Source organism: Ictalurus punctatus, chromosome 26 (assembly GCF_001660625.3).
Source record: "Ictalurus punctatus breed USDA103 chromosome 26, Coco_2.0, whole genome shotgun sequence".
NCBI classification, from domain to species: Eukaryota; Metazoa; Chordata; class Actinopteri; order Siluriformes; family Ictaluridae; genus Ictalurus; species Ictalurus punctatus.
The window spans coordinates 15,287,862-15,305,403 of record NC_030441.2 but is presented as its reverse complement, the minus strand read 5'-3'; the positions used below and the strand labels follow the sequence as shown (position 1 = coordinate 15,305,403).

Sequence of the window (17,542 nt, the reverse complement as noted above, 5' to 3'; positions counted from 1 at the left end):
AATGGTTTGGTCCTCTTAGTTCCAGTGAAGGGAAATCTAGACAATTGTGTGCTTCCAACTTTGTGGCCACAGTTTGGGGAAAAACTAAATATGGGTGCGATGGTCGGATATCCACATACCTTTGGCCAGTAGTGTGTTAGCCTGCCAGCAATTTATATGAATAATTAATATAAACTATGATAATTAATGATACAATGAAAGCACAAGTTACAGAAATACAGCTTACAAATTTGTAGATCGGGAAGCCCGCTCTGATCCTGCTCATCCACAGATAAGAAATGATCAGTATCAGCATATCTGTCCAAATGATTGAGGAATTTATTTAACCTAAGTATTTTTTCTTGAACTGTTCTTCCAAAATCTCATATGTTAATTCAACGGCTTCTACATGGTACAGAAAAGCAGCCATTTATGGCCGTTAGCTATGACTTGTGCTCATCCACTGATGGGAAATCATTCATTTCAGTGTTCAAATGATTGAGGAATAAATTTAACATTAAGATTTTTACTTGATTTTCTTTCAAAATGAATAAATGAATAAATAAATAAATAAATAAATAAATAAATAAAGCTCTTGACTGCTTATACATGATATAGAAAAGTAGACATATATGCTAGTTGGCTATATGTTTCCAGTACATAGACAACAACAACAACAACAACAACAACAACAACAGTAACAACTGTTCATACAGTACAAGAAAAAAATATATATATATATATATATATATATATATATATATATATATATATATATATATATATATATATATATATATATATATTATATAATAAAATATATATGGTAAAAAAAATTCTTGTACTGTATGAACTGTTGTTGTTGTTGTTGTTGTTGTTGTCTATGTACTGGAAACATAAGATTCAAAACGTTTTGAAAATATTTCTTTATTTATCAAATATATTATGTACTATATTTATAATTTCTAGCAAATGTGCTAGCAATTAGCATACAGCAAAATGATGTATACTGTATCGTACTATCGCACTAAATAGTATGCATATGTATCATTTAGTATGTGCTCTACATACTTTTGTACCTAGTACTGTTGTACATATGTGATAACCCATTAAGCTCAGCCTTTTATTTTGAAACCTGTTCATGCCCGGAAGTAAAGCGGAAACGCGTTTTGTGCATGTTTTCATCTTTAAATGTAGCCAGGTCGCTGTGCTGCCACTGTTGTGCAGTGAAGGTGAGTCGTTTAGGAATACATGAGTGACTTTACAAAGTTGAAGACAACTTCAAGATGCATAAGTCATGGGACTTGGTTTATTTAAGTTTTACACATACAATGCCACTGACTTGAACTTGAGCAGGGTAGAAATTTGGACATCATAATTATTTTAACTATTATATGTAAAAACTTGTATTTCAAGTTTAAAATGTAGATATGGTGGTTTCCTGTAACGCAACTGCTGCACTGGAACTGTAGTTTTGCAATGTTTACACTATATACTGTGTAGTCCAGCCTACAGAGCATCTATCTTGTCTTGTATATTGCACAGTGATGGCTGGAGGCACGATATTTCAACTTGCTGTATATGCCTATTCGATGGAATAACAGTAAAATTGAGGTGGACTGATTGAAAGCTGAGAGTAATCTGTAAATCACGCTGATTTCCCAGCAGTGATGGCAGTGGTCAACTTGTCCTTTGCTGCTTGTGGCTTTCTGGGTATCTATCATCTTGGCACAATCGATGCTCTCCTCACACATGGACACAGGCTGCTGTCGTGTTTGAGAGCCTGCACTGGGGCATCAGCTGGAGCTCTGGTGGCCGCTGTTCTCATCACAGCTCCTGACAAGCTGGAGGTGAAGTTAATCACAGCAGCAATGAGAATTAAAACAACGACTAAACAGTAACGACTATGGCGACAACACTGGAAAGCAACAGTGACTAAAGCAGCAGCGACAATGAAAACAACAATGACTACAATATTGACTGTGATGACAACAATAAAAGCAACAATGACAACAGCAGCAGCAGCAATGATGACAATGACAAAGACAACAACAAAAGTACCAATGACACTGACAACAACAATGACGAAAACAACAGTGACAACACATTGATTATAATGAAACTAATCCAACTCAAATAAGGCTTCACTTTGAGTAACAGATTTTGTCTCTATATCAAACTTTTTGCCTAAACCATTTAACTGTTGTCTTCTCTTCTACCCTAGCATTGTAAAGAGTTTACCTACAGATTTGCCAGCAATGTCCGAAAACAGACGCTTGGTGCGATGACACCTGGATACGACTTCATGCTGGAGCTGAGGTGAGGTCAGGACTGTTCTGCACCAGCAGCCATTAAACCTATGTATGTGTATGATGTGTATGTGTATGTGTGTATATATATATATATATATATATATATATATATATATATATATATATATATATATATATAATCTCAATCATAGACTACTGTGCAAAAGTTTAAGTGCCCTATTTTTTTAGTACAAACCTTGTTATAGCGTTTTATTTTATGACTTCTACATAGTTCGAGTCAGTACAAACATATTTTAGATTTCCATCCATTAGTTTTCCAGCTCAAAATGAAATGTTACTGAAAAATGTTTGTATGTCAGTAAAGAAAGCAGCAAAAAGTTTAAGAGACACTTTTCAGACAAAAAACACAATGAAGTCTGCTGGATTTTGCTGCAAAAATAAGAAGTGCGACAGTCAAAAGTCTCCCGAAAAAACCCTGACAGGTTCTGAAAGATGCTCAATAAAACTTAGAAAAAAACATTTTCTTATAAAACTGCACTAATTTTACCAGAGACTATTTTTATTTTTTAAAGCAAAGGGTCATCACACTAAATATTGCCGTTGTTTCATTTATTACTGTTTACTGCTCTTTATTGTATTATTTTGGAGAAACATTTCATTTAGTTATTTTTTTGAAGGCATCTTTGCTCTACAGCATTTCTTTGCATGTGCCTAAGAATTTTGCACAGTTCTGTGTGTGTGTGTGTGTGTGTGTGTGTGTGTGCGCGCGTGCATGTGTGTGTATATATATAAAATATATGGAACCATTATGAGTTGATGAAAGCTTACACAACATTCAATAGCATGCACTATGAAAACAGAATGCACATGAAGAACTCTTTATGATTTTAAACCAGGGGTCAGTGGGGTCTCAAGTTGAAAGCTTCTATTCAATAGCAGTGGAATGGTTACAGTAAAATGGTGCTGAAAACAAATTTTCACACTGCTGTCGACTTAAACATAGCTGTAATTAAGATTACTCAATTGTCCTCCATTTTGTCATTTTGTAGTCACTAGCCTGGCCATCTCCTTAGATTGTATAAGTGTATAATGATTACATTTATTTGTAAATGCTCAATATAGCTCACTTATTAGAAAAATAAATGATAGTTTTACTACAGTGTTTTTAAGAGAACTGCCAGGCTAAAATATTAGCTACCTAGAGCAAGCATACCTGGTGACACCTCACCAAAAGCACAGAAATTCATTGAAATTGCTAGAAGCAACTTTGAGCACATGTAGGGAATTGCTTTTAGTATTTTTTTCCCCTTTTGTTTCCGTTACCATAACAACTAGATACCTATGAGTCCCAGTAGAGTGTAACAAGTAGTTAAGGTCAATGGAGTTTTCAGTCACCTTGCTTATGTTTTCGTAATAATGTCTGAAATAATGTCGGTCGCTCCAGATGTCATTTGAGCATAGAACGAATTGTGATTGTGATTATTGGTCTTATAATGTAATTATTCCTCTGTTTTAATTTAAGGATGAACCTCAGTTAGGTTAGTCCTAACAGTTTTTATTAATTGGATCTAGAGCTGCAACAACTAATCCATAATGAAAATCATTGTCAACGAATCTCGTTATTGTAATCTAGTCGGTCTGTGCGTGGTACATTTACTCTTTACGTTACTTCTGTTCCGAAAACACGCATCAGAGAGTAAATACTAAAGTTGTGTCCCACATGACGTATTATACACTTACACTATGCACTATGTACGCTACCGTCTAGTGTGTGGATTTTAGAAAGGTAATATCATCTCAAATGGAACACTAGTGGGTTTTTTTTTACTAAGTGGAAGTATAAGCCGCGTCCTAGTCAACTGCGCATGATATACGCACGTAATGTGATGCAGCTAGCTTTAGCAGACACCCAGAGTCACCGACAATGACTTTCTTCAGTTTACTGTTTCTGTCAGCGTTATCTTTTATTCCCAACGTGGCCTCAGTCACCATCAGATGGAGGCGAAATTGTCAAGTGACTGAGGAAGAAAGTGTGCGACCTCCAAGTCCTCTAAGGCAGGGGAGCATTATATATTTAACACCACGGAGAAGATCAAACTTTATAAAGCGGAGCTTGTGTAGCAGGGAAACACGACAGTGATGCACGAGCACAAACTTGTGGTTCATCCAAAATAATATTCCTAAAGGCAGCGAGTAAGAGAAACCACAAGGTGCAGTGAAAGTGAGTTTTTATTATTAATTTAGGACTGTAGTTTAATTCATTGCTTTTGGTGCATCTATAAATTCTTTTTTCTTGTGTAAATGCAATGAGGATTTTATTTATTTATTTTTTTAGTATCAGTAGGTGACATGGTAATGCCAGCTCTATGTTTTGTGCACACTGTATCTTCCTCAGCTCAAGAGCCGAACCCATTTCAGCCCGTCTAATATCGTTTGTGTTTCAGGGTCCTTGAAGTTTAGGCCAAAATGGGCGGTCAGCCTCCATTTATTGTGCAACCATTATCACACGTTTCCCCCCTGCTGGCGAGGCCCGGCTCATAAAACAGACGAATAAGCCTCTACATTAACTTAATCGCACTCGCGCTTCCATCCGTTTTTCCCCTTACCCAGTGTTTGGCATGGTGGGGTTTTGTTTTTTTTCCCAGACCCCCGTAAGATATCCTGTTAAATAGCAGCAGCATGGTAAAGACTGAGCGAGAGAGAGAAAGAGAGAGAGAACGTCCATGTGCTGTGTGGTTACAAGATAATTGTGTGTGTGTGTGTGTTAGAGAAAGAACAGGACCGTCTTGACCTTGAGGTAACTCGATGCACGCTCTCCAGAACGCATTTATTTCACCGAGCCATGAAATATGAATCAGCGATGCCGTTTTGGGCACAGCGAGCGAGAGCATATCTCGCACCACAGCCATATTAGAGCTGTCAGGGAAGAAGAAGAGATCTGGATGAAAAAGTTCTTCCTGTGTGTTTGTGTGTGTGTGTGTGTGAGATGTACTCAGTGTGAACACAGATAAAACTGACACTGCAATAAAATATATATATTTTTTTAAACTTGCCTTGGCTTCAGATAAACTGTGATCGAGGCCTCCATCCATCTGGTAAAATAAATAAATAAATAAATAAAATAAAAAGTCCAAAACTGAATTCCATCACCTCCCGCGCTGTGACTCAAGCAGCTTGGCCAAACAGATTGTGTAATTATGGGATGGCGTTTGGGGAGAATTGGCGGCGTTGTTAATTATGCAGAGATGACAAACGAGCGCGTGTCTTGTCCCTGGCCTCTAGAGGCGGCATCGAGCACATCCTGCCTCCTGACGCTCACCTGCTGGCCAGCGAGCGCCTCCACGTTTCCCTCACCAACTGCAGGACAGGGAGGAACAGCATGGTGTCCAGCTTCCCCTCCAGAGAACACCTCATTAAGGTATTCACACTCCTCAGGGTAACGGAAAATGATTTATAGATCAGCTCCGAGGGGACGGACCACGGCGCATCAGTTAGTGATGCTGTAAGCAGTAATTTAACACACAATGTGATCTTTCACACTGACACTCTGATTTTATTAACACTCTTATTTTTCTCTCTCCTGCTATCTCTCCCTCCATCTCTGTGTGTCTCTTCCTGCATCCGCTTTATCATTCCTGTTCTCTTGCATTGGCCTTGCCTCCATCTAACCTGACTTTCTTTCTTACTTCATTTCATCCTTTCTTCCTGTTTTCCCGTTATTTTATTTTTTTCCACATTTCCTCCTACACTTTCTTCTTCTCTTTCAGCCTTTTGGCCTTTCTTCATTAAATCCCTTCTTTCTGTTGTCCCTTTATTTAATTATTTATTTTTTTTACTATTCGTCCTGCACACACTCTCTCTCTCTCTCTCTCTCTCTCTCTCTCTCATGCGCTCTCTCTCTCTCTCTGTCTGGTTCTTTCTTTTTTTTCACTTTTCCTCCTGCACTCTTTCTTTTTCAGCCTTTTGTCCTTTCTTCATTGCATCCCTTCTTTCTGTTGTCCCTTTATTTTTATTTTATTTATTTATTTATTTTTACTATTCCTGCACCCTTTCTCTCTCTCTCTGTCACTGGTTCTTTCTTTCATTCTTTTATACTTTCCATCTGTTGTCCCTTTATTTGATTTTTTTTTTTTTTTACTTTTGCTACTGCATGCTTGCTTTCTTTCATGATTTCATACCGTTTCCTTTATCACCCCTTCCCATCCTGTTTTCTTTCTCCCCCGTACATGTCTTTCACTTTATCCATTTAAATTTTTTTCCTATTTGTTCTTTCCTACTCTTTTTCTCATGTCTTTCTCTCTCTCTCTCCCTCTCCCTCTATCCCATCCACATTTTTTTACCTCATTCCTTCCCACCCTCCTTAATTTCGACTTTTAGTGAACCTCTTCCTTTCTTCCTGTACTCTCACACACCCTTATTTCACATTCCTTAGTTTGCGATCGTGTTTTCTCTTTCTTCTTTTTCTTCTCTGTTGATCTTTGAGTTCTCTCTTTGATGGCCGTGTCTGTGTCTGTCTTGTAGGTTCTTCTGGCCAGCAGCTTTGTTCCTCTGTATGCAGGAGTGAAGCCAGTGGAATTCCAGGGCCAGGTGAGTGAGAGAGAGAGATTGAGCAAGCGTCTCAGCTCTGAACTCTGTGTGTGTGTGCGTGTGTGTTTGATTCATAGTGAATTACTTCAGGATGGTCAATTCCAGCCTGTTTGTCAGATGGCAGTCTGTGGATGCACTTTAATTTGAGACATGACAGTACACATGTCAGGTTGGGTGACGTTTATATTAAGTCTGGATGAAATCATCATTTCTAGCCTTTATCCCATTCCTGCAAACACACTCTTTTGCTTTTTATTCCAGTAGAAATGGATGGATGGGGGTTTTACAGACAGTCTTCCCATCCTTGCTGTGGGACGCACTATCACTGTGTCTCCTTTCAGCGGCCTGCAAGACGTGTGCCCGCCTCACGTGGGTCCCAGGAAGCTCAACCTTAGACTGGCTAACATGACCGTTACAGTGAGTCTGACCTAACACTAGGGTGCGCTCTTCTGTCTTATATTGTATTCGACAATCTACTCAGGGAAAATAGTAGAATTAGTCATGTACACTGGTAGAAACTTGGGTTGATGCATATGTGCCAATATTTTTATTTCATAAAAGGCCTTTAATAAAAATCTATCTTCAATTCAAATGGTTTGGCCGTACCATATAAACGGAGGAGCTGCTTATTATTAAGTAGCGATCACACTTTTACTTCACTGCTTTCTTACTGTGGTTTGGTGCTCATCTGGAGGGGCCAGTAGTAAGCCTCATGTCCATGCTAGTTTGTTTTTTCATGCCTGCTAGGATTTTCTTATTAGCAATATTGCCACCTTTACAATTCAACAGCTTTGCAATTTGCCCTGTAAATGACCAACGCGTTACATTTTTACGCTGATGTTTTTGTATTCGGACTAATCGTGGGATTTAAACTCATAACCTTCAACTTCTGTGCCACCGCTGCCTTAAGCAACATTCTAGTGTTTTATAAAAATATATTTGGTATGCTGTAGCGTGCGTATTGAGCCGAGGCACTGATCTTTGCTTTGCTTTTGATTCTCCTCTCAGCTTTCCGCTGAGAACATCAAACGATTGAACCAGGCCTTGTTTCCGCCATCCCTGCTCCGAATGCAAGAGTTGCATCAAGAAGGCTACGAGGACACGCTGCGCTTTCTCAGGACTGAAGGCTGGACACAGGCATAAAAACAAGGGCTGTATTTGATTCCATTTATTTAACCTTGAATGTCTGTGTACGACAATAAACTGGCATTTTTAGGCAGGTTTTATTCAATGTTTGTTGGGGTGTATAGGGTCCTTTTGAACTGTAATGTCTTGATTGAAGTATGTATATTATATATAAAATCTAATTTTATTCTGAGAATAAGTTGCTGCTGCAAATTGTCTGTTCTGACATCTTGTTTCTTAAATAAAAGTTCCTTCAGAGACTGAATTCGTTTTCATGCTTTTTACTTCTGGCGATCGTATTTAGGCTTCAAAATACATAAAAGTTCCACTCATTTGTGAAGATTATCTTGATGAACAAAACGTGTAAGAATCATAAACTTTTGTTGGTCACAGAGCTTATTTTCTGCAATAATCTAAAAGCCGATGGAAAAATCCTGTTGGCGTTTTGTGAAGGGAACCAAGGTGATGCTAACTTCTGGGACGGCCTACAAAAACATGTCATTTCTGCAGAATTGATGACTTCCACGTTAGTGTCTGACACTCGAGAAGGGGACACCCCTCTCTCTTAATACGGAGATAAAGTCCATGTCTTATTACATTTATGATGGTGAAGATGCCAACGTGCATGTAGCACCAGTCCCATTCACAAGGTGCGAGATTTTCTCGGGATACAATTACACTGTGAGAAAACAGCTTTTGGTGATGTAAAGATCACGTAAAAATGTACTCGAGATCACGAGAAAACAACAAAGAAAATAAATGGCAGCTGAAGTCTGGCAGCTGAAGTTTGAATATATTTGAAGGTTATTTCTGGATTTAACCGAGATGCCAATGTAGAGAGAATTGGCTTAGCCTAAGCATGACATTATGAAAGCAGGAAGCAAAAATAAGTGGGGGTTGAATTTGAAAGAACGTGCCCTCACCGAACTCTTGCTGGAGTGCAGAATCAAAGATGAAGCCTGTCTTATTCGAGAACACTATCTACCCAAGCTAAAACTCACAGCAGGATCCCTGCCACCAGTTTTTACAACAACACCATAACGGAATTTGTCTGCAGGTCCTCGGTTTCATGCTCAGAGAACAAGCGTATCCATGAGAAAGGCCGTTTGAACTCTGCGAGTCGTCTAACCTCTCTGAACAGCCATTTTGCTTGGCCTTGATATCACCAGCCGGTTATGATGTTTCCCCGGGGAAGGGTGAAAGATTCGTGGTGCCCTATGTGTGTTTGTGATTTAACGACAAAGTAAGAGAAAGAGATGAGGAGGCATAAATACGCCTTCAACTTGCCTTCAAACAGGCTGATAGAACTCTATTCCGCCAGAAACAATTGTGCACTGAGCCTGCAGTAGTTTTGCGTACCTGATTGATAAAATGTGTTTGTACATGAGGTAGCCTGCTATGAAAGTTACACCAAATTCATGCTATAGTTTCTCTACAGTTGCAATCAAATCTATTCCACCCCCATTGCAAATCAGGTCTATTGTCAAAAAGTACAGAATTTCAGCTGTTTGCAACAAACAAACCGAACAAAAGCAATTGAAATAGTTCAACACAACGAATGCTTCAAGTGGTTTCCCCAAATTCAACTGAAAATGCAACTTATAGTGATTTCTCCAGTCTCAAAATTATTCAACCTCCTGAATTGAATCCCTCACGACAGCACAAATATGCAAAACAGGTGTTGTCTCAAGCACACCTAATGCAACTAATCATGGGCTTCATTAGTTGCACCAGGTGTGCTTGAGCTGGAATGCATGAAGACAAACCACTAGACCTGAGCCATGCTCCCTCCTAGCCTAACCAGTACAATTGATCCATGTTTCCACCAGTATAATAGCCAAACCACTAGACTTGATCCATGTTTAATTCATCAATCTTTCCCCCAGTATAATAGCCCAACCATTAGAATTGATCTGTTTCCACCAGTATAACAGCCAAAGCATTAGACTTGAGCCATGTTCACCCCAGTATAATAGCCAAACCACTAGAATTGATCCGTTCCTACTAGTATAATAGCCAAACCACTGGAACTGAACCATGTTTCCACAAGTTTACAGCCAACCCAATAGAACTAACATATGTTTCCACCTAAACTGCTAGAAGTGAGCAATGTTTCAACCAGTTTAATAGCTATATCACTACAACCCAGGTGCTAAACCAGCCATGTTTTCACCAGTTTAGTAGCCAAACCATTAGATCTGGGCCATGTTTCCTCCAGTTTATTAGCCAAACCGCTACAGCCTACCCATTTCCATGAGTTTAGTAGTCAAACCACAAGAACCAACCCATTTCCACAGGTTTACTACTCAAACCTCTAGGACTGAGCCATGGTTCTACCAATTTAGAAGTCATTGTGTTGTTTGTTGTTTAACATTCAACATGAAACCTTTTAAAGTAGTTCCACCAGAAGAGATACATGAAGGCAGCGTTTAGATGCTAACACTGCAGCTGCTTCAATTAGTATCCATTAGACACGAGCTGCATATTATTTACTGAGCACCATTAAGTTGATGCTGATGAATGAATCAGCTTTGTGGATCACTGGCATCACATGATATCCCATTTGTCTTTTAAAACATAAGACAAAGCGTAGTTGAAACATTATTCATGCTATGGATTCTCTGGAGCGTCTACTATGGGTAATTATGAAGCACATGCCATATTTAGATATTTATCATTTGATGATTTTGTTACAATATTCTTTGTATAAACTTTTTAAAAAAACAACAACAACAACAACAACACACATTTGCTTCCTCTGAGACATGAAGCCAGTTATCTACTTCCATCCAAATGTTTTCAGTTCCCCCGTTATGTGATCTTCGAATGATCTATGGTCTTATGCTACATCACAGGGCAATCAGCCACAAATGTCTAGTTCAAATTCATATTGTTTTACTGTCATTTCAACCATATACAGTTGGTACAGTACATAGTGAAACGAAACAACGTTCCTCTAGGACCATGGTGCTACGTAAAACAGCACACTAACCACATGAGACGACACAGAACTAAATAAGATCTACAGACATTCTACATAAAGTGCACGTGCAGACGTGTGCTAACAACTCAGGACAGTACAGTAACTGTGCTAGTGTCGTAATGCCAGCCATTCCACCTAGAGATTAAGGCCTAATCTACGGATGTTAGTGAAATTGTTGGAATTCGAATTTCCCAACAATCAGGCGAAAACGTTTCTGTTTTGTAGCTCAGAAGCCCTGACATAATTCTTTGGAGAATTTTTAAGAATAAAACTGAAAAATGTGCTGTATAATTAGAAGGTTATGAGTTCAAACCCCAGGACTGCCATGCTACTTTTTCCACAACCATGAAACCGGAGCTTTTATAGGAACCAAGCCGTGTTTCCACCCGTTTAATATCCAAACCACTAGAACCCATCCATGTTTCCACCAAAGTTTCTACCAGTTTAATTGCCAACTTTATAACTGACCCATTTTTTACATCAGTTTAAAGCCAAACCATTGGGACCAAGCCATGGTTCCACCAGTTTATTAGGCAAACCACTAGAACCAACCCATTTCCACAGGTGTAATAGTCAAACTGCTAGAACCGAGTCATATTTCCATGAGTTTAATAGCCGACCCACTAGAACAAAACTATGCTTCCACCAGTATGTTTCTTAGCTTCACTTCATATTTTAATGGAAGTCATGTAAACAGCAGTTCTTGTCATAGTATTGAAATGATGCTAATATCATTGGTCCTTTTTTCCACAGTAGAGGAGAACTGGGTTCATGGCAGAAACACAAAGAAAGCCAGATCATACAGGACACTGATGCCTCGTTGGTGGAAAACAGGTATCAGAGGCCCTTGACTGCTTACCGCTATGCTTCAATTTAAACCTGTCTCATTTGTTAGTTGGGTAAAACTGTCTGCCAAATGAATAAATAAGTCAGTAGATGAGACAGTACAGCTTCATCCACCATCATTAGTAAGATGTCCATTGTAGAATTTACACTCATAGAACAGCTGGGTGCTGTGTTAAGAGGGGAAAACATTGTAACACATGGGGCTAGAGATTCCCTGGCTCACACTCCTGTTATTCCTCGTTCTTTCCACTGGAAATGTGGCCTCAAGAATAGAGGAAGCCCTAGTGTACTTGTTTTCTAGAAGCTTCCCAACATGTGTATTCATTTGCCTATGTAATTACACCCTGCCATGTCATGAGCCTCGAGGCAGCGAGTGTGGAATAAAAAAAATAAAGGAGAGCATGGACTGCCGAGGGTAGACGGCTATCCTGCACACTGATGTTTGTCCCTAGCAGATGCGCGAGAACCATTTTGTTGCACAAACGGGACCAAGCCGAGCCCAGCTGAGCTGCGCAGGTTCATTTGTAAAGAGAAAGGTTAATGTCTGGCAGTGTACCAATCATTTCAGGGTTTGCTTGAGGATGAAAATAATTTGAAATATCAGATGTGGAACAAAAATTCTTTGTGAATAGGGTCTATATTTGAATCGTATTGGGTACCATTGGGGGTAAACAGCATAGAAATGGCAAATGGGGTCTTCAATGTGGTGGACTGGATGTTGATACTAATGCAAAAAGTCACTGGAGCAGGCTTCTATTGTCATGCAGGTGGTCAGATATGAATGTTATAGGAACTTTATTGGACATGACAGATTGCTCAATTACACACAGTATGTTCATTCATTCATCTTCAGTAAAATCACTTTAGTATAAATTACTAATTGGTTTATATTTTGGAAAACCGATCCAACTAAATTCATTAGAAAGCATTGCAGGCAGATATACTAAAAAAATGAACCATAAGGATGGGTGGGATTGATCACAGTTCCTTCAGGAGTGGGTTAGCCTCTATTTGGAGCAATAGTTAGGTGACTGAGGGCAGGGAGTATATCTCTGCAGCACATATGCTGTGGCTTGGCACGGTCCAGTTGTTGAGTGTGATTTCACTGTGGTGCCAGCCAGAGTAAACACGTGGTCATGGCCATAGCTATAAAAGCTGGGGTTTATTTCTTTCAAACTCGCCGGCATGCCAATAATCCATAAATATTTCACATCTAATCATTACTGCTGCCAAACTGTGGGATTGTATCTGTAATCTGGATTGCAGATGATCTTACATATCAAGAAGTAGAGGGTTAAATCCCTCCCTCCACACAAACACACACACACACACACACACACACAACATTTACTCAGGTTAATCACTTTGATGCCCCATTTCAATCGGCAGGTAACACAAAAAGGTTCAATCAAACCTCTGGCACCACAATTGGCACTTAATTGTTAATTAATAAAGCAAAGTGTTTACAAAAACAGAGTGTAATTTAATTATATGCCGCACAACACGTTGAGGCATTTGGAGGAAAGTAAATCTTAGTTGTTACTCTGCGAATATGAATAACAAAACCCGCATCAGTCTCATTAGCTGTTGACTGGAAGTAGCAATTATTCCCCAACAGTTATCAAAAACACTGCTTAATGAAGTTCAAGGCAGAGAGAAATTAAAGACGCCGAGACGGGATGCATTTCTCTCTTCAAATGGAACTGGACCAGCTGGCTCGAGGCAGTGAGAAAAAGGATGGCTGTATAGCGATGTTGGCAACAGAAACTCTACTCTTTAAATAAACTATCTACTCCACTGCCAGGTGCTCCCTGGCTCCAAATTGCCAAACTATTACCACTTTTCCAAGCATACGGTCTTAATTGAGTGAGCCACCCTCGCCAGTGTCTTACCTCATGCTCCAGATAATTCTCAATAATCATGTTAAAGAGATAAATGAAAGTTCTATCTGGGATTCAAACCAACTCACTGTCATAAATGGATTGTGGTTCTCCAAGTATCCTGGACCAGAGAGAATCAGTACCATCTTGGGAGTTTCATCCATACCTGAGATGTTTATCATCATATGCAGTATCCAGCAAGAGTGAATAGAGTCTAAAGGCTGAGCGACACAGGATATGATTTTGGATTCAATTGTGTATGCATAGGTAAAGTGTAAATCACTGAGTTTTTCATTCAAAATCATAATCTACATAGATGTCATGACTTAGTTTACACCAACAGCAATATTACAGCAGCTCCAGTCATAATATCGCTCTCAATACAAAGAAGAAAATGGGCAGAAGGAAGGGCAGTTAGGAATTCACCAATTCCTCTTCTACTCTAGCATTCGATTATCAGTTAGGAATTCACCAATTCCTAACTGATAATCGAATGCTAGAGCTTCCCAAACAGATTAAGATCAAAGTGCCCTGTTGTTCTTTCTCCTACAAGTAGAAGAGGTGCGACCGGTGTGGACTGACTGAAGAATGCTTGACAACACGTCCAGTTTGAATTCAGCGTACGACCCATAAAAACTGCCAATAAAGCTAAAGAAAAATAGACAATTGAGGTATTTGTTTTGAAAAGACATGGCAGTGACTGGATTTAATAGCTCTGTTAAGCAACTTGTTGTGAAAAGGCCCGGGTTTGTGCGTACTATGATGGAAAAGCTTGCATCTTTTGCATCTGTGTGCACCTCAAAGAAATCGATGAAGCTTCCAAAGGCCTTTCATAAATCATCCAAACTCAACAGAAGAGCGAGATTCCCTTTCTTTCACATCCTCTTTCATCCGCTGAGACTGAAGCAGTGCAGCAGATCAGCAGGAAAGGCTGGAATGCAAGTTCCAACACTTGCCAGCGTGCCAAGGGATTTTAATATTAGCATCTGAACTCAGGGTCCTATATAAGGTCCAGCCATGGGATTACGGGATTAAATCCTAGCCGTGGGATTAAGTGTGTGATATTTAGTGTTGCATTCCAAGGTTTCTAGGGCACTTTATCATTAGGTGAGACTGTGATACTGCAGGAGGTGGAGAGTTTCACACATCATTTTTTTCCCCCCATTTTTCAAAGTCACATTGTCAGGATTTTGTAAAGTATACTTGCAGGTGCAGAACTCTGGGTTTCTTTTTAAGGATCTACATGTCATAGGAATGGGATATTTTAGCCTTATATTCGTAGATTTCTGGGGCACTACACCATCCAGGCTGACTGCATTTTCTTCAAGCAGTTTGTCTAATCATGAGACAGGATTTGCTGGCTTGTTTCTTTGCACAAGCGTAAAACCAACCACATTTGTTCCATTCATTTCACAGTTAACTTACATGGAACTAAGTCGTGCTTTTCCAATACTGGGTGTATACACAGCCATCTTTTCCATCTAAACATGACAACCGTGGAGAGCTGAAGTAGGACTCATTTTCAGCCCAGGAGTTACAGGATGCAGATCTGTCCACACCAATTGGAGCGGACCTGTGGGGAAAAAAAAAACAAAAACTCCCATACAATACATCCTGACTGCCATTTAGGGATGTGAATGCACCATAGATATTGTGTTCTAAATGGATACAAATACAGATGCAAATAAGATGTGCACTATCCATTTTTGTTATTGTTGTTGTTGTTGTTTTTAGAAAACTTGCTGGAAAGGTTCACAGGGTATATGGTTGAAACTAGAGGTTTGAATCTGTGAATATCTTAATTAGTAGGTCATAACTAACTATGCAAAGACTGGTGGGTCTTTCACTTGCTAAACCCTGTGCTGCAGTTTGTTGGCAGTTGAAAAAAAAAATTAAAATCTGGTCACGATAACAAATTCAACAAAAAGAAATTGGAGAGAGATTTAATCAGTAATGTGTAAATACTCTGCTCCTCATTGCACCCTCGCTCCCTTTGTGTAAACTCTACAAAAGGCAAAATGGCACCAAAAGGCAAGGAAGGTGTCAATACACACCTACTGACTCATTTCTCTTTCTCTTCCTGCCCCTCTCCTGCATTTACCACAATCCCGCTCTGCCAGTCTCGTTGGCACATGCACAGCTGGTGGAGGGAGGAGCAGCACGGCTGGAGCCAGGGCTTCCAGACCATGTGTTTGGCTGAGAGCTGTTCCTCGGTGGCTTTAACACCCAGCGTGTGCACCCTCTCTGCCTCCAGTATCACCTCCAGCACGGAGCTGAAGTTGGGCTCTGTATCCGGGGTGAGCGGGTTCGTTTCAGATGGGTCCTTCGACAGATCATAGAGCAGCGGAGGGTCGTGACGGGTCACGTAGGCCTCAGTGCAGAAGCACGCGTGCGTGTGGAAACAGGTGGTAGAGTTTTCAGGGTAGAAATCAGGAGTGAAGAAAAAGGCTTTCCATATCGAGGTACCTGGTGAAAGGAGACAGGCAAGTACAAAAAATAAATGTACTGTGTGTGTATGTGTGTGTGGTGTGTGTTTGTTAAGACTCACTGTTAGCAGGGTGCCACCTCACAGCATTCAGAAAGGCATTGCAGTAATGGAACAGAAATTCATGTTCTGAACGCTGCACTCGACCCTGCAGCAATGGCATGAGGTCACGTCCATCTATCTCCCTGAAAAATACACACACGCTGAGAGCTGCAATATTTATTTCGCTGGTTTGCATTACGGGTGTATAGAGTGTAGTATTCAGAACCTCTGTGTGGGAAAATCCAGACATTTTAGTCTCACCTACTGGCCAGCAGGTGCACTTTTTTACAACTTTTGACAGGTCTACTGAAAATGTATTCTAGTTTCGACCCATCAACCCACATTTGTCGAAGCTGTCATTCTGACTGACAGCGATGCCACTTAATGACAGACTCACCGATCACTGGGTATGCTAGCTCCAGCTAATTTCACCATGCTAGAGAAGAGGTCCATGTTACTTGTGACCTCATCGATAACCTTTCCTCCAGGAAGTTCTCCCGGCCAATGAAGGATCCCCGGCACCCGAATCCCTCCTTCCCAATTGGTTGATTTCCCTCCTGTTTGAAAAGAGAAGTCATCACTGAGACACTGTTAGCATTTAGAGTGTGACATAAGATAAGGCCAATTTGTATATTTAAAAAAATGTTTTTTAATTAGTGTTCATTTCAAGAACTCTAGAAAATGAGAGCTCTTAGTGGACACTTGGCATTTCAAAATACTTAGTTATGATCAGAGCATCTCTCACCACAGAGACACAGAACTAGCAGTCTTTTTCAGCTTGTGATTACATACAAAAGGATCTGTTTTCACAAATAATAATTCCTATTTATAAGTTTGCTTGACTCACAGCTGTTCTGCTGATAGTTGGTCACCTCCTTACGATTTATAACTATTTCTAATGAAGATGGCTGTTTTATGTATTGCTTACTTCTCTCTGATCTATAACTACACACTATAACATGGCTGTTCTATCCACTGTTAAGTTCTCTATGATGTATTTTTTATTTTTTTGTGTGTGTTTTGTCTTTAATTTATTTATTCATTTTCATATGGTTCATTTACATGTGATTCAATTACATATGATTCATTTACGTATGATTCATTTTCATGAGATTCACATTCATGAGATTCATATTCAAGTGACACATTTTCATGTGATTCATTTATGTATGATTCATTTACCTGTGATTCATTTTCATGAGATTAATTTTCATGTGATTCATATTCAAGTGATCCCTATTATGTATAACTACACAGTATAACATGGCTGTTCTATCCACTGTTAACTTCCCTCTGATGTATAACTACACACTATAAACATGGCTGTTCTATCCACTACTGA

At 39.6% G+C, this 17,542-nt stretch overlaps 2 protein-coding genes across 10 annotated transcripts in view; one reads left to right on the top strand and one right to left on the bottom strand.

The window, feature by feature from the left end:
• Positions 1 to 1,119: 1,119 nt before the first annotated feature.
• Positions 1,120 to 8,229, top strand: pnpla4 (patatin-like phospholipase domain containing 4). 5 transcript variants are annotated; one of them, XM_017456804.3, is made up of 7 exons: positions 1,122 to 1,211; positions 1,645 to 1,829; positions 2,204 to 2,298; positions 5,535 to 5,670; positions 6,774 to 6,839; positions 7,104 to 7,256; positions 7,848 to 8,229. In XM_017456804.3, the coding sequence occupies exons 2-7, from the start codon at positions 1,650 to 1,652 to the stop codon at positions 7,980 to 7,982; spliced, it is 765 nt and encodes a 254-aa protein (XP_017312293.3). In that variant the 5' UTR covers positions 1,122 to 1,211; positions 1,645 to 1,649; the 3' UTR covers positions 7,983 to 8,229. The 5 variants fall into 5 exon arrangements, with proteins under 5 accessions (XP_017312295.2, XP_017312293.3, XP_053531915.1 ...); NM_001201104.1 differs by having other exon boundaries at positions 1,204 to 1,211; positions 1,648 to 1,829; positions 7,848 to 8,224; XM_017456806.3 differs by lacking the exon at positions 7,848 to 8,229 and having other exon boundaries at positions 1,120 to 1,211; positions 6,774 to 7,008; positions 7,104 to 7,242.
• sts (steroid sulfatase (microsomal), isozyme S) overlaps positions 1,177 to 17,542 on the bottom strand; it is a 26,985-nt gene continuing 10,619 nt past the window's right edge. For 3 of the 5 annotated variants that reach the window (XM_017458131.3, XM_017458129.3, XM_017458132.3), the window contains 4 exons: positions 16,598 to 16,757; positions 16,222 to 16,343; positions 15,728 to 16,139; positions 8,727 to 15,246 (listed from right to left, as the gene is read on the bottom strand). In XM_017458131.3, coding sequence (XP_017313620.1) covers positions 15,736 to 16,139; positions 16,222 to 16,343; positions 16,598 to 16,757 — 686 coding nt within the window. In that variant the 3' untranslated portion in view covers positions 8,727 to 15,246; positions 15,728 to 15,735. Of the gene's footprint in view, positions 1,824 to 8,726; positions 15,247 to 15,600; positions 16,140 to 16,221; positions 16,344 to 16,597; positions 16,758 to 17,542 lie in introns of those variants that run through there. The other 2 variants (XR_008393505.1, XM_017458130.3) reach the window with 2 other exon arrangements.